Source organism: Tetrao urogallus (genome assembly GCF_951394365.1).
Source record: "Tetrao urogallus genome assembly, chromosome: 1".
Classification (NCBI taxonomy): Eukaryota; Metazoa; Chordata; class Aves; order Galliformes; family Phasianidae; genus Tetrao; species Tetrao urogallus.
Window position 1 is genome coordinate 181113062 of NC_136813.1, and position 24112 is coordinate 181137173.

The following is a 24112-nucleotide window of genomic DNA, read 5'->3' on the forward strand; positions in this document are numbered from 1 at the left end:
TCCCTGAGATATGAGAAACACACACTACTGGTTTAGCGGTCTCTGCTGAATGTTGGTTTTAACCTGCAAAGTACTTCAGATCATTAGCAGCTGATTCAAATGCTGTTTGTGCTGTGCTGAAAGCAAAGAGCACTGTTTGAGAAATACGTTCTAATGCAAGCTGTAAACACTTGGATTATTTGGGACTTACAGAAACAGTATTCCTAGTGGACTCCTTCACAGTTTGGTGAACCAGCCCAGGACGTGCTGGATGCTGAACTATTGTTGCTATGTCCTTTCAGCAATTTCAAGCAAATAAAATGCATATGTATGTGCTATGTGTTAGGTGACCATGTGAGATATATCTGAGATGTTGTCTCAGTCTGTTTCCATCTTGAAAAAGCAGGATGTGTATGTGACCTCAAGACATCTGCCCTGCCTATAGCTCCTTGCTCTGCTGGGCCAGGTAGTAGTTAATTCGAGCCAGGCTCCTCCTTTTCAGTTCAGTTCAGGTTCCTAATCAGGGCTCCTCCTTCCTTGATAATTAGTAAACTATAAAAAAAATTACAGTAGTTCTGCACTTGAGTACAAATCTTGAAGTCAGTTATTTGTACCATATCCCAGTGACAAAGTGCACAGTTTCTGCAAATAATACATTTTGGGTTTCACGCAGCATCAGACTCCAGCTGCAGCTACCACGGCTCTCAGCCAGGAGCAGGGCAGATACTTCTTGCATCCCATTCACAGGAACTTGATCCTGATTTTGTTTTTTAATTTTCAAATTAAAAAAAAAAACAAAAACAAAAACAACCTTTTTTTTTTATTTTCAGATATTATTCTATATGTGAAACTTCCTTTTTTCAACTGTTGCTATAGGAACAGAGGCTTATATCACATGCATCCATGAATAAGCAAACACTGAATTCTGTTGAGGTTACAGAAAGCAGCTTCAACATATAAAACTAATTAACATTGTCCCTCTTGCACCATTTCTGTGGGGCTTTGTTTTGGGAATTGTACAGAACTGCAAATACAAGTGCTTCCTTGATTTCTTCCTAGAGAAAAATTTCTGAATGCTCTTTGAACTGTATTTTAAATACTGTTCAATTGTATTGAAACTGTCACATGAAGAACAGATTACAGGGGGCAATTATCCACAGCAGGCCTGAGCAGAAAATGAAAATTCTGTTTTGTGAAAAAGTGTAAGATTTAGAAGACTGGTGGTTTGTTTTCTGTATTGGAAAGAAAATAGGCTTTTCAGGATGTTGTTCAAAATAAAAGGGAAATAGTTTAGCAAAGACAACAGATTCCTGGGGTATAAAATATTCCATTTCCACCTCTGCTGGCAACAGGGTGGAGCAGAAGTAAAACATCTCTCTCTGACATCCAAACTGGATATTCAGCCTCCTGCATCTCTGCTCACAAACTCTTCATGGGATCAGAAGATATTTCCTCAAGAACTATGTCTTTGCAAAAACTTTTATTAAAGGTAGTCAACATTTTCCGACCCAAATTCCCTGTTCCTATGTCATTTCTGATACTCAAGAGTTGCAGAGTGTTTGAGGGCTGCTCTGAAAATAATGCCCCCCCATTTTATTATGTTAGCCCGTAATAATCTTGATCCTAACCCTAACCCTAATCTTAATCAGAAGTGAATGTTGATGACATAGCAGTAGAGGTTGAACCTTCCCACCAATATTCCATTACATGTTGTTGCCATGCGATAGATGGCAGCAGAAGGGCAGTCTGGCAAAATGGTGTCTGACATGGAAGTGCAGGTGAAGCAAAGGTGTTTTATTGAATTCCTCCATGATGTAAAAATTGCACTCACTGACATTCAGGAGTGCTTGCTGAACATTTACGGAGACCAACCAGAGGATGTGAGCATAGTGAGAGGTATGTTTCAGCAGTGGTGACAGTAATGTGAAAAACAAACCACATTCTGGATTGCCATGCACAGCTGTCACAGCACAATATGAAGATTGTTTTGATCAGCTCATCCACAAGAATCAGAGAATTATAATCATGGAACTGTGTACAGAATTGAATGTCAACATCAGTGCACTAGAAATGATGGTGGCAACATTGGAATACTGCAGTGTTTGTGCCAAATTGTTCCTACAAATGTTCATACAGGAACAGAAGGAACACCACATGCAGTTTGTCAGGACCTACTGACCAAATACCAGGCTGAAGGTGAAAGTTCCCTGGATCTCATCATTACCAGTGATGAGATGTGGTGCCACCACTATGAGTCACAGTCAAAACAGCAGTCCTTGGAGTGTGAAATCCCCATTTAAAAAAAAAAAAAAAATTCAGGACACAACCTGCAAAAAGCGATAGGAAAGGAGTGATCCTGACTTTCCTGGAACATGGACAAACCATCAACTCTGTCTGCTACACCACAACACTGTCTAAGCTGAAGGACCTAACTTCCAGAGTCAGGCCAGAGAAAAAGACAACCTTGCAACATGATAATGCCAGGCTCCATGCCAGTTTGAAGACTGTGGAGCTCATTGCCAATCAGTCTGGATTCAATGCCTTTCAACTTCCATCTGTCCAGGCTGATCAGAAATGCACTGAGTGGGCAACATTTTCCTAGCTACACCACCATCATAGCATCGTAATGGGTAACCTCTGGTGCAGATTTTTACAAGCGTAGCATATAGGCTCTTGTTCATCACTGGCAAAAATGCACGGATAATGATGGTGACTATGTTGAAAAATAGTGTTCTGTTGGTGAAAATTTGCTCTATCAAACAGTGTTATTGTGCTTTCTGTATCTATTGTGGTTTCCATGGAAATAAATAGGAAGTGTTCTTTTTGGAGCAACCTAAGTATGTTTAGTAATCATAATATAAAGTGGAAGGAGCCTTACTGCCCTGCAGTGTAAGACTCCAGATCAACCTAACACAGTCTATTCCACTATTGACTTTTTTATTTACAGAGTTCATTAGTAAATAAGGGTTCTTTTCTTCTTTGGTATAAATAACATGGTGGCTTGGTGGATTGTGCCTCTCTTCCCTTCTTTCATTTTGCAATGTAGGAAATATCTGTATCAAGAGAAAAATATGTCATTGAGGACATTGTGTATGAACAGGGAGAGCTGCAGCTTTGCCTGCCTCACCTTCCTCTCAAAGAAAAAAGCAAAAGCACCCCTCATATGAGAGAGCAAAGGGAAGCTCACGTGTGGATTATCCCCATTTTGCTCTGTGCCAAAAGCACTCTGAGGTGAGACATCTGAAAGCCCAACACTGAGGGCAGAGAAGCTTATTATTATTCAGAGTGATTAGTACTTTTTACATTCCCAACATAGAATAATAGAATAGGAAGGCTTAGGTTGGAAGGGACCTTAGAGCTCATTCAGTCTCAGCCCCCTGCATGGGCAGGGCTACCACCCAGCAGATCAGGTTGCCCAGGGCCCCATCTAACCTGACCTTGGGCACTGCCAGGTATGGGACATCCACATCTTCTCTGGACAGCTGTGCCAGTGCCTCACCACCCTCTGAGTATGGAATTTCTTCCTAACATCTAACCTAAATCTCCCCTTTTTTGTTTAAAGCCATTCCCCCTTATCGCATCACTGTTTGCCCATGTAAAAAGTCAGTTTCCCTACTGTTTGTAAGCCCCCTTCAAGTACTGGAAGGCTGCAGGCTCCAGATCTCCCTGGAGTCTTCTCTTCTTCAGGCTGAACAAGACCAGTTCCCTTGATCTTTCTTCATAGGAGAGGTGTTGCAGCCCTCTGCATGTCTTCATAGCCCTCCTCTGGACTCTCTTTAACAGCTCTGCATCCTTGTTGTGCTGCGTACTCCAGGCTTGGATGCAGTATCTGAGGACAGAGATATCTCTGGTGCCTCTAGCACATGTACTGCTACTTCGAATGTCCATGCTCATTAAATCTAATTTAGATTTATCTATGTAGAGAAGAATTTCAACAGTCATGTAAGGGATAAATGTATCCAAATGCACTGTTCAATCAAGAAGATCTGCATCTCTGTCATGTCATCACCAAAAGATCTCTATTTATCTTTACAGACATTGTTTTCATTTATTTTTCTGTAAGAGCCAGTTATTTTATGTTGTAGAACTTTCTAGTTTCCATTATAATGCTGCCTAAAAGGAAAGGATCCCTGGAAACCTCCATGATCTGCATCATTCATGACCTCAAGTTGTTTCGTGGGTCATCAAAGAGGCTGTTTTAATTGAGCTAAATAGAGCATACAAAAGATCAATGGAGCATTGTGAGATTTTGTCATGTAAGTTAAAGTAAGCACAACCATGTTATTCTGTGCTTGTCTTTGGCCCAAGAGACCCATTTTCAAAATTGTATTTTGATTATATTGCACATTACCTTTAAAATGTCTGCACAAATAAAATAGGGTTAGGTTAAACTCTGCTGCCATTAACATATTTATATTTGTGTCATAAAAGCTTTACAGTGACGCTAATCTTGCTAATTCCTTTGTAAATGACTGGCAGTTTTAAAGGAGGATTTTCAAGCAGGCACATTATTAGTCTGTCACAGCTTAGGTCAATAAGAAAACTGGCAGCTCTTAAGAAGATCTAAAAATACATTTTGAAGTAGTGTGAATGGTTAAATTGATAAGCTGACTGCTAAACTGTTGAAATGGCAGTTTTTGAAATCTTTCTACTCCGCACTGGTGGTAGAGACTGTTTCTGCTAGAAGTGGGCAGGAAATGGCTTTGTCATCCCTCAAAGACCTCAAATCTTAAACGTTTTCTCATTCTCTGAATCACTCTAAATGATTGGATTATCAGATATTAATGATTCTAAATGTTGCATTGCTTTACTGCCTTATATCTTTAAAATACTTCTTTATTAAGTAAAACTTCAATATGAATAATGATGTATTAGACCAAAATAATGTACAATTTTTCAAGTTTCTATCAAAATGTTTTAATCAAGCTTTAAAGAAACCAGAGTTTTCATGATGAAAACATATTTTCAATAGAAATATTCAATTGAAAAATTCTGCAGCAGCTCTTTTAATTATCACTGAATAAAAAATAAGAAGAAAACTGACTTTGATCATCTCATCGCACATTAGAAGAAACCCAGCAATTTTTGTTTCATTCTCTGCTCATGTATTTGTTAAAAGTGTAACCCTAAACACTCAAGAAGATGAAAAGAGCATTTTTTGTTATTGCCTACATATTTAATGGCTGGCATAGTAGATATGGAAGACGTGCTTTTTCATGTTTCATTCATCTGTAAACATTCTATTACACAATATATAGTGTACGTATGTCTTTAAAACAGAACGTGTTTTAAACATTTTCATGCCAGAAAAATAATGAAGTAATGGAACAACACTAAATTTTTTTTGGTAACAGCATTAAAAGCTTAACTTTTTTTAGTAATTTTAACTTTTCTACCAACTTGTTTATTATTTATATTAGTTTTGTTTTAGACTGAATTTAAAAACTAATATTGAATAAGCAAGTACAATTCTCAGTACCTGATTTTGAAAAGTGCATTGTGTTGTGATTTTATTCTACTTTCTAACAGTAGCAGCAGGTACTGCTTTCTATACAAATGAACTCCTTTTGTTTTGTTTGAGTTTATCAGTAACACTGCACATTCTCTGCCCACTGTTGACCTCTCCAGGTGGGACATACTAGGTGCTGTCATTGGTACTGAGTGTGGGACGTTGGAGTCTGGCTCGTCTATGGTATTTCTCAGAGATGGAGAAAGAAAAATATGCACTCCGTACATGGACACTACTGGATATGGGAACTTACGATTTTATTTCAGTATGGGTAAGTGTGTATTCTTGATAAAATGGAAGTGGGATATGTGAGATTTAGATTTCACAATGCATGTAAGAAATATTTTAAACACTCCTTGGAAAAGGATGGCTCAGATTCATCACAGTTATGTGCCTATAAGGATGTAAGACAGACAAATCTTGGACTGAGGGTCTGCTCTTCTGACATTCACAGAAATGTGAAAACATGGTGAGCACACAAATAGCCCTCCTAAAAATATTCTTCCAGATATCACTGACTTGTAGACCTTTCTTAGCAAGATGGAGCATTCTGGGTTTAGTAGTCCTTAATAGACTTCTTTTTCCATGGATATATGTAGCCAATTTGACTGGTATAGACATTTAGTTCCAGATTAAAACAGCTACATGGAGGTGTCTCCATGTGAGGTGAGTGTCTAGTTTTCCTCTGTAATTAGAAATGTAATCAGTAAAGTTACTGAAAAAATGCATTTGGTTCAACGTGAGACACTTGTGCTAGACGAGCTGAGCCATTCTCTGGACTCCACTGACTGCATGGGTTGGATATCCCTTTATATAAAACGAAGCTTACACACTTGCTGCACACATAGTTGTGGGCTTACACTTTTTCAGTCCTCAAGCAGGGCTCACAATGCAAACACAGATTGTTGTTGCTACTGGAGGTGTCCAAGAGTACCTGAGAAGTCAACGTAGTGCTGGCAGATATAACTGGAGACTTGGACAGCCACAACCTGCTAGAGCACCTTCCACTCAAAAGCCCTTAGTTTATTACTGTATTCAAAAGCATTTTGTTCTGATTTATTTACCCAGGGTGAGATTCATCTCTTGTGCACAAAACACACCATTGACCATTATAGCCTTGGAAAAGGTGTCATCCCTTGTGGAAAGAACTGATGTGGTGCTAGCATCTTCTCTGGACCTTTCTTTTAGAATGAAGTGCAACTTCAGTGATTTACTAGGGCTAAAAAAGCATCTAGGAGCAAACTCGTGCTATCATTCCTTCTTCCCACTGCTGTCATCAGTACAACTGCATTAGTTTGGTGTTGTAACTGACCAGAATTACTATGGACATTGTGGCTATCGTTCAGTACCTTACAGTGTTTTTCCACAACTTTTATTTTGCACATAAAGGAAATTGCATTATGTTATTCTCTCAACACCATGTTTAGAGTAGGTGAGGATTTTTGTTTAAAGGTAGAGAATAATAAAATAATAAAGGAGGAAGCAGATACTAAACTTATGACCTCCAGAAGCTACCTTCTGAAACAACAAGAAATAACAACCTGTATTTAATGAGTGGAAGGCCTCATGTTATGGCTCTAAATGGTTCCACATCTCCTCTGTGTTACGTGAATTACCAATAACACACAGGAAGAGAAGAATGCCATTTGCCAGTTCTCCCAAGCATTACAACACCTGCAAGAGAAACAGGAAAGAAATTTGCTCAACCTTCTGAACCTAGAGGAGAAGTTGTCAGCACGTACAGGCACAGAGAATAGTGTGTTTTCATTAGAAAATGAAATTTTGTTGTATTCGTACGTTAAGTAGATCACAGTTTAAACACTCCAGCAAGCAGAGAATTTGAATGAACACGTGGATATTTCTTACTGCAGTATAATAAGCATAAAAGAATGCACATCTTATCTAGATTATCTAGATTCTAGATTGCTTTGCCTATCCCATTCCAGGAGCTGGGTATCTTTGGTGAAAAGACGTAGAGAAAGTAGTTTGTTTATGCAACCTTCCTACTTTATGGATAGTTCAAGGAAACTTCCTCATCCTGTTTTTTGCTGCTTTTTTTTTCAATACCTGTGATACCCATGGTGCACAGGAAAATGACAGGCTTCCTGTTTCAGTTACAGGTATTCTCTTTTAAAAATATTTTCCAGAACACCTGATTAGTTTGGTGATGTCCATTTTGTAACTATTATGTCATACTCATTGCACAAACTTGCCAATGTATCTGCTCTTCCAGAGAAGGTTATTAAGTGTTTTTAGATTCTACCAAATGAAACTACATGAAATCCTGCCTCATTCCAGTGAGATTACCATATCACGCACATTCTTTGTATCACACATAATAGATTCAATTCATTCTATTTAGGATATGGTATAGACAATAGAAGAAGCAGCACAATGAGTAAGATTTGCAGCAGTCTCTCCCCTTTCCTACTGAGAGCAAATTCTCAGCTGCCAAACTATCAGATGAGAATTGTTTGAGGCCCTCATATATTGTGTGTGGATGCATGGTGTGAGTACTAAGTAGCAGTTTGCTGATCTCCTTCAAACAGGCAAGAACTCAGAAAGCAGAACATTTCTACATAAACAGGATTTGAAAAATACTGATAAAAATATTGTTCTAGCCATAGCATTTTCTATTTAAATTATTTTGATAAGCAGATTAGGAGAGCTGCTTGAGGTTTTCATAATTGTCAACTCCCTTGATCTCTGACATGGTGTATCAGATCAAGTAGTTCTTAGCAATATGTCCTTAGGCCTTGTCTTCTTTTGTTTCTTGAGTTAAACAACATCTGATAGTAGTTATTTTAGTAAGTTTGTCTGTGTAATACAATCCCACTTTCCAATAACAAGGACCTCGGTTAATTTTTTTCTCCCTTAAATGTGTGTTTGTATAGGGGGCACCTGTGATTCTGGAGAATCCCATGAAAATGATGTCATCCTTTATGCCAAGATTGAAGGCAGGAGGGAACACATAGTTCTTGATACTCTGACCTACGCTGCTTACAAGGTAAATCACCTTAAACAAAGTAGATGGATAGGATGGATAGATCAATCTCAGAGTTGTGCAGTGATGGGATGAGGGGTAATGGCATAAAACTTGAACATAGGAGGTTCTGTAGAAACATACAGAAGAAATTATTTACGATAAAGGTGATGGAACACTGGAACAGGTTGTCCAAAGAGGTTGTGGAGCCTCCTTCTATGGAGATAATCAAGACCCATCTGGATGCCTACCTGTGAGATCTATTGTAGGGAACCTGCATTAGCAGGGAGGTTGGACACAGTGATCTCTTGAGATCCAAAGCCTGTGATTCTGTGATCTATTTTTAAGCCATATCATTGGTGTTGTATGTTGAATTCCACATGAGCAAATATGACTTTCCCCATCATATTATTCATACACAGCTCTTGCGGTGAAAGGATGCCTTTGCAACACAGATCTTTGGTTGTTGCTGAGCAGTGCTGCATGTTGGCTAGAGCTAGGATAACAGGCAAATGGGCAACAGGCAACAACACTCAGTCATCAGCTGAGAACTGTGCTGATTACTTCCCCTCGCCAATGATTTCTCTTCTCTCCGTTCAAGGTCCTGCCAGCCACAGTCCAATGTGCAGGAGCTTTGTCCTGAGTGGGTCAGTCCTGGTGGGCCCAGTGGCTGGGAGGAAAGTTATTCAGGAATGCCTGCTTGCCTTTCCTGCACCTGGCACAGAAAATGACATGTTTTATACATTTTCTTTCCATTTTAAATACAGTAGTGTGCCCTTTTGAGACAGAGCAAAAATCAGTGTACAAATACACATGTAACGCATACTCATGTGGATGTGTTACAGTTTCAAATGCAATGTCTTTATATATTGTGGAGGAAATTTGGTGGTACATATGCAGCTGATTTTAGCCACAGATCCATGTGCACTTTCACTGTAACTGTATCATTTAGAAAAGTGATGTTTATAGTTACAGCAGGGTTTGACCTTTGTTTGGTTGAGTCATTTGCATTGTTTCATTGTACATAGTTTCCCTCCTCTCCTGGCTCTGTGTGAAACACAGGGTAGGACTTTTTCAAAACTAAGGAAACCATAATTTTAAAATAATAAAACATTAATTGGAGAATTCAGGGAGAGACAGGATCTGAAATTACGCTGAATTCATTGTGAACCTTTTTTTAAAGCAAGCAGTCTTAAAGCTGACATCCTCCTTTAACATAGTAAAGGTCTAATTGCATTCCTTTCAGACAAAGGCTGGGCTTCATAAAGCAGTGCTTTCATTTATTTTAGCATTACATCCTCCCCACACATGTCGTGAACTCACACGGTTACTTTCTTCTCACGTTACACTGCATTTGTTCTGTGAGCTGAGAGACTGCAAGATGAAGAAAAGTTAACAAACAAGGAGAGAAATGGGCATGTTTCATTCAGCGTATTTGAATCCACTTCTCTATTTTAAAAAGGACTTTTCCATGTAAGCCTTTTTCATATTACTTCTTTTATTTAAGCCTGATTTAATTTCTTTTAAAGGTTCCATCTTTGGTTTCTGTTGTCATTAGTCCGGACCTGCAGACTCCTGCAACCAAGTTTTGCTTGAAACAGAAGAGTCACCAAGGCCACAACAGGAATGTCTGGGCTGTGGATTACTTCCATGTCCTTCCAGTGCTCCCTTCCACAGTGACTCACATGATCCAGTTTTCCATCAATTTGGGTTGTGGAACATTTCAACCCGGTAACAGGTACAACAAGCAAGATTTCTCTTTCAATTACCAGTATTCTGGTGCTTTTTTTTTTTTTTTTTACAGAATCCACTTGTGTATTTGTGGGGATTTGCTTTTTTTTTTTCCTCAGAAAGAATGAAGCCAACTAATGACAGGTATAGGCTGCTCAAAAGTGAATGTTTCTCCTGATTTCCACAGGCCCAGGCTGATATATCTCCCATGCAATAAAGAGTCTATTAAATAGCCCCCCAGGTCAAAGTATACTTTCTGTAGTCCATTATTCTGAAATATGCCTATGATTTCAAACTGATGTTTACTCCAGTTTCTAATGGCTATTGGATTCATTTCTTAATTAAAGTGGAAGGTGTTAAAGACAGCAGCCTACCAACCTCCAAAATATTATTCATGCCACAAGCATAAATAATTCTTGTAAGAGTGGTGATAAATAGCACTTGTCTTTGAATGCCACCAGTGTGAGAACCTCACTGCTTGCAGCCTGACCACAAAATTCTTTTGTTAGCTTCACTTCCTTGAGACATTCAATGAAGTTAAGGGGAAGTGAAAGAGAAAGAATGAAGTCATTTGCTTCTTTTTGTTTTGTAAAATCATAGAAATGTTTGTGGAAAGTGACTTTCTCAGATGATTTAGTGAAACCTAATGAGATTACTGACAGTATAGGTCAGGTAAAACAAGGCGTTGCCTATCCATGACTTGAAAACTTCCATGGATAGACATCACCTAACTTCTCTGGGAGACATGTATGAACAAAAAGCTTTCCCTAATGTCCAGTCCAATACTCTGGAGCCATATCTTTATGGACGATGTTCTTGCTATTTTGCCTGCCATCACTATTGATTCTCTGCGCAGAGAAGCTGTGGATGCTCCATTCCTGGAGATTGAATGGGGCCCTGGGCAGCCTGAGTTGGTGGGAGGCAATTCTGGCAAGGTGAATCGGAACTGAATGATCTTTAAGGTCCCTTTGCACCCCACGCCATTCTAGGATTCTATAATTCTGTGTTGGGATCTCAATTAATAGAATTTCCTTCACAGTCACCATCACCTTAGCCCTATATACATATGAGACTCTTTATCCTGATATTTTATGAGGTTTAAGTTGCTTCATATATTTTTCAGAGTAAGAGCCAAGAGTTTAAAGTAGATGTCTACATATGCTTCCACATCCGTGCCCCATGGCATCTTCTTCCATCTGGAAAGAGCTGCATTATTTATTTTCAGTCCTAGCAGCCATGCAGGGCAGCAGAATTCAAGGGGCAGCAAAACTGAAGGCATCACACTTATTTGTGATAGGAAGGGAAGACAGGAACATAGAATGTGAAAACTTTGACTGCAAACACTCCTAGCTTTAAGCATACTGTATACAAAGTCTCCATCTTAAATATTCTGTTATCAAATGTGGATTAGTATATATTAAGAAATATTAGTTTCTTCATAACAAAAGAACCACTAGGTTTCCATAACCACTATTTGTATTTCCCAAATACAGCAGCATTTCCTACCTTCTGGTCTAAAGCATTTGTAATGCCTTCATTACTGCAAAGGTGATAGAATTGTTCTGTAGATATTCAGTAAATATAACCCTCCAAGGTATCAGTATGGTTAAATCTTAAATGAATTAATCAAAAACTCTGTAAAATATTTCAATACACACTTAAAATATCACAGTGATGGTGTACTTTAATGAAGTAATATTATCAGCAAATTGTAATGAAAAGGACAAGTTATAATTTAGTACTGAATTTATGAATTATGACTTTTATAATGTTCCATTGATACTACTTAAAATAAAACAGAGTATTACAAGCTAATTATGTGGTTGAAATTGCAAGAGTATCTTAGTAGAATACTAAGTCCTTAATAAAACCAGCATTTCTTACATTACTTTTTCAAGAGCTTCAGAATGTAAGGTATTTAAACATTTGCTAATACTCCAGGTTCTAAACACTATTTTGCTAAATATGCAGGGAAAAGGGAACGGAGAATTTTAGTAATGGCTTTCTAAAAAATGATTTTCTGAACTTCTAGAAGTGTGGATTTTATAACCTTTTGTCATAGACTCAGTGGATGCTCTTATGGATTTTCTGCTTCTCTAGTGTCATTATCTGCACCGAGATGTTTGGGTTTACTGCTAGTCTAGGAGAGCAGAGAAGAGCAGGTTTTTCTGGAAGATATGGAGTTTTCTCATACAATTACGACCTTATGACTCATAAAACTTACCGCTGAATGCTCCAGGCTCTGTGATGTAGAGAAAGCCTCCAAAGACCATTGTAGCTGAGCAGCGTGCAGGCTCCTGCATCTCCTGGGCCTCTGCCTCCCTTGGGGCTTTTTTGGAGGAGGTCTTTCCCAGGTTCCCTCCACCCTTGCAGTTCTGTGCCAAACCTGTCCGTTCTCACTGTTCCATAGTTCTCTTCTGATCTCCATTTATCCATGGAAATCCATGATATCCATTTATCTGGATATTCTGATATCCATTTATCCATGGAGGAATCCAATGGAGTTAGGGGAAGAGACAACCAAAGTATGAGTAACTACTGATTTTAACACCATTAGTAGCTGACAATTATCAGACTTCTGTGCTCACATATTTCTATCCAAGTTTTCTCATTATTTTTGAAACCACACTCAGTATGATTCTAGATGAGATATAAGAACAACCTTAAAAAATATATAAAAACACTGTCTAGATGGTGTCCAATCAAGGAATAAGGGCTAGGAGAGTCCTCCGTTGTCTGGTTTTTAAAGTCAGATTTGTTTTGTGTTTGTATTTTCAGGATTTTTCATAGTGAAGATTTACTCAATATTATTTCAGATTGAGGGGCTTCTCTGTAGTGGTATTTCTGCTTGCCAGCCTTTGCCAGGTATGCTCATAGTGCCTTTCTTCTTTCTTTCCTTCACTGTGTTACCAGCGTCAGCTTGGAATTTTCAACCAACCATGGCCGCTCCTGGTCCCTGCTCCACACCGAGTGTCTGCCTGAGATATGTGCTGGGCCCCATCTGCCCCACAGCACCGTCTACGCCTCTGAAAACTACAGCGGGTGAGAGTGTTCTCTGCAATCCTAACTGAGATGCAGGATTAGAGAAGGAAGTGAATTATGGGTGACAGGAGGGAGAAGGAGAGCGCACAACCCTGTATCATCTTTCATTTTTGACCAGCTGAGCGCAGCAAGGGAGGAGTGTTCTGGTCTTCCTGGCTGCCCAGTAATGAAATTTGAAAAATATGAGACTGCTTCTGTTGAATAATATATTTTTTTCCTGATGCTATGGATAAATTACAAAAAGAAAAGGGGAAGGGGGGGAGGAAGACTGCATGCTGGTAATTAAAAGAAAAGTTATACCCCGTCAAAGCTGCAGAAGTTTTCTTTTTGGTCAGAGGAACCATCAGTCAAAACCATATTTACATCCTCAGACACATTTTCTCACCTGGAATGCTGATGTTGGGTTGCAATGAAGTGCATCCTCTGTGCTTCAGCAGATGAAGTATCTTCAGTACTGCTCTGACTGTGGAATGAAACTGTGCCACCTTGTCATCCTATGGCTTCCCAACTTTCATAAAACTTCAGAGCCATGGGTGTGACCGTAAGAAGAAAATGTAGCTGAAGCACAGCATGATGTGGTGACCTCATTTCTGTATCATCTTCATAGCAACTGTTAGCCCTGGTGTGCGCAATAGGTGCAGACCCTGTGGATGGCATGAGAAACAAGGCCCAGCTGGACAGTCGGCCACATCCTCCATGCCCCGCTTTCCATTCCCAGTGGTTTCCACCCAACAGAATTCAGCTGCACTGAAAGGTTGAATTCAGTATGCAATTTAGTTGATACTCACTGGGATGGAGAAGTTGCTATAGTGATATAGGTGAAGATCCTTACTGACTTCAGATATTCATAAAGGGGGAAGAAAACTGCTGGGCTTTATAATCTAGTAATTAACATTCATATATTGTGTGAAAATATTGTAGGCCATGCTCTGTTGTATTTTCATTTATACTTTCTAAAGCCGCAGTAACTTACTTGATTCATTGAGCAGATTTTAGAATTAAAAATTCTCACCAAGCTTTTGCAGTGCAAGCAAACACATTCAGTCACTTAATAACTAGCGGCGTAAAACATCAGAATTTGTGTCCTATGTATTTCAGGTGGAACCGAATAACAACTCCTCTTCCCAATGCAGCACTAACAAGTGACACCAGGATTCGCTGGAGGCAAACAGGACCGATCCACGGAAATATGTGGGCAATCGATAACAGTCAGTATTCTTATCCACAATAATTCTACAACAGAAGAATGCATTTTTATATGCTGCTCCAAAATATTTTCTGGAAAAAAATATTTTCCAGAATCAGAGGTCACATGATTCTCAGTTTGTTAAATTTGTTTTCTTCTCATGTTCACTCAGTAACAAGTGCATTTAAAGCCAGAGGGAAATTCTGTGTTTTGAAAAGACAATAGACCAGTAGATTATTCTTTATTATTCTTTATTATTCTTTATTATTATTATTATTTTAATTGAATGCTTTCCAGGAAAATGTTTTGGTGGCAAGCACTTAATATTTAGTCCAAATGACCTACATAGGTACTACGCTGCACTATTAAGGACACATACTGTGCTAGCCTAAATAGCAGTTACAGCGTAAGAGACATATTTTTTCCTTCTGGATGTAGAAGACCTTCATAAAGCAGTGCTGCTACCAGAGTATTGACAAAACTTACATTGCTTACAATGTCTTAAGGGGGAAGGGCCATCTGTTACAGGGATTATATCTTCTTTAGGAAATGATTTTTCCCCTACCTCTTTTTTAAATGGGTGTAAAGAACTGAGAGGAGCTTATAGTTATTCATATAATTATAAAACTTACTGTAGAGGACAATATAGGAAAAAATTAAAGCACAGATAAATAGGAACACATGATAAAATACATAAATTGTATTAAAAATAGAAATAAGTAAGAAGGAAAGGACTAAGTGTGAGCAGGTGCAAAGTTTTTAGCTTGCTCCTTAGCCTCAAATGTTTTGGGACTATGTAAACAACATTTGGAATTTATTTTGTTAGATATATGAAGTATTACATAGTTAAGTATGTAATAAAGATTTCCAGTGATGCACAATAGGCTTGTGAAATTTTGTAGTAATTCCTAATTTAATACAGAGCCTGGCAATAGTAAATATCATTACATTTTGCAAAATTCTTAAAATAGATTAATGCCTAGTTTTGATAAGAAAATGCTTGAAGCTGCCTGAAGAGTGCAGTGCCACAAATGAAAATTTTTCACCAAAAGTAATGACTCTCTTAATCACATTGATGGCGTGTGGCACTGTCTTGCCATTTTGGTTGAAGTATTAATGCTTTAGACAAGATGATTTGCATCAAGACGAAAATAAAAAAGAAGGGGAAGGTATTTATATGTATATGTAAGAAAGTGTCTGACCATCTGCAGAGTTGAGTTGCTACCTAACAAAATGTAGAATATAACTGGTGGAGAAATTTACAAAAGTTTACTGAAACAACAGCAAGATAAAATCCAAGAATTTCAATTCTTTGCAAGAGAACCAAACAAGATTTTGAATATTAGTGTACAATTCATATATCTGCACTACCTCTGCTTATAAAACCAAATAGTAAGAGCTCTGGCAAAGAGTGCTGCATGCTCAACTGTGCAGCATCACAGAGGCCTTTTTACTAACCATCTGCCTACAGTGTGCTTGCTCCAGATTTTGATTGAGATGTAGAACTACTTTAAGGGAATGAAGTGTTAATGATGAACGCCTTCCTGAGGTTTTGCATTCCTCTTTTGGTAGATACTGGTGTAACTGAAGCTTTAGAATGCATTGTAGAAAAAGACTTTATAAATATTGGCAAGCCACTGAAATTCTTGAAGAGAGACTAAAAATGTCAAGGATTCTGCACTCTGACTTTTAGCTTCACAACTGTTTCTTCCATGAATTAAGTTTTAAATGCAATCTGGAAGCTGGCCATCTTTTAGAAACTCTGGAAAACTGCCAGTTTTCGTAAGGCTTTTTTTATAGTAGAAGACATAATTACATCTTTAACTCTTCTACTTTTACCACCCCCTCAAAGGAGACAAATAAATCAAACAGAGCAGAATTTTTGCACACTGAAAAGTGAGAAAATCTAGAAATTGAATGAAGTCCGATAGGGAGTTAGTTACAAGGAATGACTAAAGGGGATTTACAGAGCGTCTGCCAAGATGTACTGACACATTACTATCATAGAATCATAGAATGGCTTGGATTGGAAGGGACCTCAAGGATCGTTAAGCTGCAACCCGCAGGCAGGGCCACCAACCTCCATATTTAATACTAGACCAGGCTGCCCAGAGCCCCATCCAACCTGGCCTTGAACGTCCAGGGATGGGGCATCCACAAAATCTCTGGGCAGTGGAATAAATATTATTTGTTAAAGATTATTTCAAATTGGTCGTTATTTGGGTGATGTTCCAAAAGTCACAGTGCAAGTAGGTAACTCCAGTGCTCATTATTCAGCAGGAAGGGTAACACTAGCCTAAGGCTTGTTTATCACATTCTGTTGAAAGAACACTGATGCTAAGTTCTTGTTTTGGGCTATACTCAGATTAATGCATTTCTTTGTAATGAGATGCAGATTATACTGAGATTTGCAAATCTTTCCATCCCTCATGTGATTTGGAAGATATCAATACTATTGATTAGGAGTCACTGGGGGAAGATGAAATAAAAAACAAATCTGAAATATTTCTGAGTGCATATTATTTGGAATTGTATTGCATTTGTGCATGATATTTCCTTGTTACTTAAGACACATCAGGGCAGATTCTAATTCCAATAAATGCAATGAGTTAAATGAGTTAGTTTCACTGAAAGAAGCAGTAGCACATTTAAAAAAATTGATGAACATACTAGTGGAATATACTAATACATACACTGGACTATATGTCTAAAATAAAGATAAAGGAAGGAAGAAAATGGTCAATACATAGCAGCTCATCATATGTTTCAACAATCCTAGAAAAATCAGGTACTTGATTTAGATCACTAGGGCCTCAAGCCACAGGCAGACTTTACCCATTACTTGGTTCTACAGAAAGGTACAATTAAACGCACTTTGTTCTTTTGTAGACCTCTTTCAGTTAGTGAGATTCAGATAAATGCAATACTTATATGACAATACTTTGTTGTATTCATTACATTCAATTTATCACATAACATAACCCTTCATTTGACTTATTTCTTTTCTCTGCAGTTTATATTGGTCCATCTTGCCTCAAATTCTGCTCAGGCCGAGGACAGTGCACTAGAAATGGCTGCAAGTAAGAGTTATAATTCAATACTTGTGTTCAATTTTTGTCACATAGTTCACTTGAAGATCTGAAAGTTGATTTCCATCTAAGCTCTTACTTTTTGAGATGACTGAGTATAAAATAAGATACCTCGCAGAACACATTAAAGTCACTTGAGTGCTACAGATCAATCTTTCTAAACAGCAGCATATTTAATAATTTTTTTTTATAATTTTCTTTTGGGAAAGAATCTAAGTTCCACTTCACCTTAAACTGTGCTACAGAGCCCATTGAAATCTCAGTTTCTTAGAGGTGATTTGGGGCTGTATCATTTCTATATTAAATTTCAGAGAAGAATCTATGTAATATTGTATAGCCAAACAGACCTCAAGGACAGAAAGTCAGCACTCTGTTGTTTTTTCGCGGAAGTATGTCTTTTTTAAAACTGTTTCAGCTGAAAAGTAAAATCAAGAAATGTTTTCCAAATTATGATGTCACTGTTTTTAGGTGTTGCAGAGAGTGTGACCCACAGGGCCTTCTGTTATGTTGCACAGCAGCTGGTAATCACATCTGACATGCTACAGATAAAATCATTTGACATGTGAACAATTGTAAATTATGCCTGGAGTATTTTTGGTCTAAAAATGAATAGAAACATTTGTATATTGCAAATTATTTGTAGATTTTGAGTGGTTGGTGTTCAAAACTTTTTTTTTTTAAATAGAAATATCAGTGCTAGTTAGAAGAAAGGTGTTGACTCACTAAATAAGGTCTAGAGAAGCTTTTGGTCCTCAGATTTAGAGGGAGTTTGTAGGCATGGTATCATCTGTTCTTGAGAGATTTCAAGCACGTACCGGGCCGCTAACCAACTCTAAGAGAAGATGGGTCCAAGAAGAAGGCATTAACTACACCATTGGATCTCCTTCACCCCCAGATGTGACCCTGGCTTTTCAGGACCTGCGTGTGAGACAGCGTCGCAGACCTTCCCGATGTTCATCTCAGAGAGCTTTGCCAGCTCCCGCCTCTCTTCCTACCACAACTTCTACTCCATCCGTGGAGCCGAGGTCAGCTTTGGCTGTGGGGTTCTGGCCAGTGGCAAGGCCCTGGTGTTCAACAAGGATGGAAGACGGCAGCTCATCACTGCCTTCCTTGACAGTTCCCAGTCCAGGTGAGAGCAAAAGGGCAGCAGTGTGAGGTATGGAAATAGGGGAATTGTGCTGTGACAGGAATTCCCCCCCTTTCAGAAATAGCCTTGTGTCTTATTAAGGTGATCATTTAGCAGGAAGAAAAGTATTTTAAAACACTCACAGTGCCATAGTTTAACTCTGAGTTCATAGCTGTACAGCCTATCTTCATTCCCTGCTTTGTAAACAACAGAGCCCAAAATAGACTGGAGGGAAGTTATTGTACAGTGAGGCTGGAAAATATTAAATGTTAATATCAAACTTGAGTGTCAAAGCCAAGTGCTAATTAATTATTTATAAGGATGTGTTTATTTGACAGCTTGTGGCAGCTGATTAGATCCATTCACTATCTCTCCTTCTTCTTCAGTGCCTAATAAATAATTAAACGCTTTACTGATTGGCATTTTTAGAATGTATGTGCCACACTGCATTACTTGATAGTAAAAACAAAATCCACTCACAAAGGCGCATAAATGATATTTATCAAAATTTGTCTAAATTGAGAACGATCATAAATGAGCTAGTTAGGAACAACAACCAAAAAAGAAAAACACCATGTAAATGTTATCCTCAAATACATGTGTAATTCTGCTGCAGGTTCCTGCAGTTCACATTACGCCTGGGAAGCAAGTCTGTGCTGAGCACCTGCAAAGCTCCTGACCAGCCTGGGGAAGGAGTGCTGCTGCACTACTCCTATGACAATGGCATTACATGGAAACTCCTGGAACACTACTCATATCTGAACTACCATGAGCCAAGGTATACATATGAATGTGATGAAGGGTGTTATCTGCATGCAGTTAATGCTGGTCAAGGTAGTTGCTGCAGTGCTGAGTGAAGACATCTGCCCCAACGTGGGCACATGGTGCAGGAGTGGAGTGACAATCTTTTATTGCATACTGGAAGTTACTGTTTTGCCTAAATATGTGCCACTGTTCTGAGCACTACTGATTTTTGTCTGATTCTACAAAAATTGAATGCATGGATTTGGCAGCAGCCAATTCTCAGGTGACGTGGCAGAACAAGCAGTGAGGGATGAGGGGGAAGAAATTTACTTGTGGGAAATAGGGATGTGTCTCATCCCATGGAAGCATCCACTTGTAAAGTAAAATTAACATAAATTATTTGTAGCTTTGAAGCCATAGATACCTTCACTATGTCATCCTCTGGGATTAGGAGTTTACAGGCATCATAGGACAGCTGAGATGAAATCCAGTCATGAGGGTCTCTCTGGGTCAGCAGGAAAGTTGCTCCTGCTCTGTTCAGGAAAGAAATTGTATGACAGAGCCTGTGCTGGGGGTTGGGCACAGGGCTCTGGGAGGAGCTGATGGTGGCTGTTCCTGGGTATTGTGCAAATCATGAAGAAGCCAAACAAAGGGTTCAGCTCATCTAGCAGCACCTGTACATGGCACCAGATTAGAGGGAAATGTATGGAAAATAGAGAGAAGAATATTTTCTCTACTGTTACATTTGTGAGACATTGCAAAAGGTTTCATAAAGCACATGCAAAATTAGGAGTTTCTATAAGCATAACTGTGTTACATGACCAGAACTGCCCAGACTGGCTCTGCTCAAACCTGCCCTAATCTGGAAGCAGCCACCCTCAGCAGTAAAGCCAATACATATCAATGAAAGAAGATGCTCTGTGAGTGGGCAAACAAAAGGCAGAACCAAGAATGGCATCACAGGGCTCTCCCCACCACTCTGCTTCTGCCCGAAGATAGCTTTGTACCATGCGTGAGCTATCTTCGTTTTGTTAATAAATCTATTACAAAATATTTTTTAAGAATATTGTAATGGAAAAACCAAACAAAAAAATCAACCTTCTAATGTTACATACATTTCTCAGGATCAATAAGAAGTACTCAAAAATCTGAGAAGAATAACTGTGTTTGGTAAAACTGTAGTATGTGTAGGCTTTATTTTCTGAAGTTTTAAGTGTTTCTGAAGGAAAGATCATATGAAACACTCATAAACCTTCAAGATATCTTTTCCCCATCTTTTATTGTCGTCACATATATATTTTATATGGCCCTGTTTCTAATGTGTAGTTTGAAGATTATAACTATAAGACCTTTATTTCCCTAAAGGTTTTTAATATATAGTGCTATTAATTTTTTATAACAAAAAGGAAAATACACATTCTAGTGACTGATTTTAATGGTGTTTAAGATATCAGTGCAGTAAATTCTACTAGTGCAAGGCACTTCTTTTCCTCTTTGCTGTTAAGCGTGAAAGAATTTATGTTGTTCTCACAAGGCAGAGAGCTAAGCACAACATATGCAGATTAGAAAGGTTTTGCTATGGGATATACAGAAAAATGGCCGACATACAAATGCAAAGGTAACGCTGGCAATAATTATGATGAAGAACATGAAGAACACTTCACCATTTTGTATCATGTTGTCTAAAAATATCAGCATTTTTGGTAACATAAATGAACTGCTACAAAGTTTGGCAATCAATCTGTATCCAGAAATTTAATTAATCTTCAGTCACACAAAAAATAATTACACATTTAATGTTCTGCTGAAAAGGTGCATTTAATCTGCTAACATTTGACAGCTGCATTTTTCTTCTCAGTAGAACAGCGGTGGCTTTTCAATATTAGGTATGCGCATAGCTTGAAAGAATAAGATCAGAGCAAAGGTCTCCCAGCTGGTTTTTAGGAAATCTAATGGTAGCTGGTAATGTTAGTAAGAACACTTTTCTTCTCTGCAGCAGAATAGTCATTAGCAAGGATCCCCCTCCCTCTCCATCTGTCTCCAACAAATCAAAGTCAGACAGGAGAAGCTGTTATAACTGGAGATGCAGTCAGGTTCTGCATACTAACATATGTACCAAATATGGTGGTTTGTACCAGTGTTTTTAAATTGTTCCTTTAATCCCCTGGGATGAGAAAATTGTTTTAACATGCGTTAAATATTTTAAAGTCCAATGGGTATATCAGTGGTGTATGTCCATTTAGGATTTTCTGTAAATTACTGTCAGTAAGAATTAGTGTCCACATGGGAGAGTTTATGAGAGCTTAAGAGTGAAAAGAAAGTTGCAAGCATCAGTGACAGCCACAGATACAGAAATGTGTTCAAGGTTATAAGAGAGCATTAGCTCATGTGAGTGCCAGCTGCCTCCTGGCACATGTTGGATGCAGTGTTCTTGCCAGGGTGCCAGTTTCCTCAGATTTGCCCTACTGGCCAATGAAAGGCAAAACCACCAGCTCCTTTCAGTATCGGTAGCAACTTACTGTCAATAGTGCCTTTAAAAATTGGCCACGAAGTTGTAGAGTTGCTGCTTATTATGGAATTCTTGACATAAAAAAAGGTTAGCCTTGTGGATTATTCACATACTGGAGAGAATTAGGATTTAGTCTTTCTCTTAGAATGGCATGAAATAGTTCAAGCATTTGTTTATTTGAGTGGCAAAATAAACTCATCTGCCACTCACTAAGCTTGTGCCCTGCTGGTTCATTGCCATGGAGGCATGGCAGCATCTTCTCTGGTTGTCCCTTGGCACTTCAGCCTATGGACAGCAGGAAGCAGCTCCTAGAAGTGCCAGTCAGGACTTCTTGAGCCCTTCCCACTTGATTAACCGAGCCATTGAATTTTTCTTACTAATTGCTTAACATATTTCTATTTAAAATCAATGTGACATTACACAGGAGTACCATACTTTTACTCTTTAGAAGGCCATTTTAGGAAGCCATTTTAAGAGTGTGATTTTGCACTAAGAGTGCTGAAGAGACAAGACTTTCATAGGTACAGAACATTGCATTACAACAAGCAGCTTAGGATGCCCTAAATCTGGAAAAAAAACCCTTGGTTTTAAAGAATAAAATGATTTTTCCAGCTTACCTGATCAGTCATTTTACTCACATTTCCTCTAAAAGAGAAGGAAAAATATCAGCTACATGATGAGTTTGCCAATACTCCTTTTGCCAGCATGTAATTGCACAGTGATGGAGACAAATGTCCCTCTTGCTCTTGTGTTTTACAGCTCACGTGCATTGCATGGGGCAGTCTGGCCCTGGTGATTTATGGAGCTTTCAAGAAAGTGTCATTGCTGTAGCAATTAATGTATGCTCCCTGCTGCTGTGTATGATAATTGCTCCTGGAAATCAGATACTACTCTTAGTTTTCTTTGCAGTTTGTCAATTATAGGTTTGTTGACATAGGTGCCATGACAAATTGGGTGTCCTTGCATACCAGGAGAACCTGTCCCTCACATCCAATATCTTAACCACACATGAAATGCGTGTGCCATAAAAGCTACACAAGATCACACTGCCAACAAGATGAAACTTTTCCACTTAAAAGTGACAATTTATAGAGATGGGTTCTTCTAAGGCAAGAAAAACACAGGCATGACATCAGTGCTGTGCAGAAACAAGCACAGATGTAAAGATGCATTTCCTCAGATCAAGATAAAATCTACTGTGTCTGAGAGGGTAGAGGCAGAATTTATAAATCTTGGTTAGATGATCATTCCTTTGTCAGTCTAAGCCCCTGACCTGCAGCTGGGTTTCTTCCAGCAAGGAAAATCAGCTTTAAAGATTGAACAGAGTTCTGCTGTAGAAGCAAAATTTACATCATTTTTATAAATTTTCTTCTGTGGCTTTTTCACATGGCTCACTATCATCATTGCCTACCAAGAGAACTAATGATCCCCCTGTCCCTGTCACTATACCAGTAGAAAGTAAGGTATTTATGGACTTCATTTAACCTATGACATTTAGGGTTATTAATAAATAACTCAAAAAATACAGCCCCATGGAATTATTACCAATAGCGAGACTTTCAACAATGATTTTGTTTCATTTTTCAGAATAATTTCAGTGGAGCTGCCAGAAGATGCAAGACAGATTGGCATTCAGTTCAGATGGTGGCAACCGTACCACTCTTCTCAGGGTGAAGATGTGTGGGCAATCGATGAAATTGTTATGACCTCTGTGCTTTTCAATAGCATTAGCCTGGACTTCACCAACCTAGTTGAGGTCACACAGTCTCTGGGATTCTACCTGGGAAATGTTCAGCCTTACTGTGGCCATGACTGGACTCTTTGGTGAGAGCTAATTCTGTTCTAATTTTTTCTTTATCTGTTTGTCCTACTAAGAACTAAATGATTGTTACTTGTGAATCATTTTGGTAGCTATTCAGAGTAATTGTATTTCACCATCACATTATGGACAAAACAACAGTCACTGATCTAATTGCAATTAGAAGTAAGTTTTTACACATTATTGCACAGAGAGTTAGGTTTGATGGGAACTGTAAATGTAGCATTCTATCCCCATAAAATATTAAAGAATCTCCAAATAGAAACAATCTGTAAAATTTCTATAATCATCACTTAAATCCATTTGGATTAATGTAAGTATCGAGATTGTAGGGTACAGATGCTGAATATTTTTTTATGTGTGTTCATATCTGCTTATATGGCAAGAAAGGCGGC

The 24112-nt window shown here is 38.5% G+C and overlaps 1 protein-coding gene across 1 annotated transcript in view; it reads left to right on the forward strand.

Moving 5' to 3' along the window:
* RELN (reelin) overlaps positions 1–24112 on the forward strand; it is a gene marked incomplete at both ends in the record, with an annotated part of 268207 nt that overhangs the window by 161127 nt on the left and 82968 nt on the right. Inside the window, 9 exons of the mRNA XM_079534561.1 lie at positions 5608–5759; positions 8383–8495; positions 10001–10209; positions 13116–13244; positions 14343–14452; positions 17444–17510; positions 18415–18648; positions 19262–19423; positions 23486–23722. Of these exons, the coding sequence (XP_079390687.1) occupies positions 5608–5759; positions 8383–8495; positions 10001–10209; positions 13116–13244; positions 14343–14452; positions 17444–17510; positions 18415–18648; positions 19262–19423; positions 23486–23722 (1413 nt within the window). The remainder of the gene's footprint in view (positions 1–5607; positions 5760–8382; positions 8496–10000; positions 10210–13115; positions 13245–14342; positions 14453–17443; positions 17511–18414; positions 18649–19261; positions 19424–23485; positions 23723–24112) is intronic.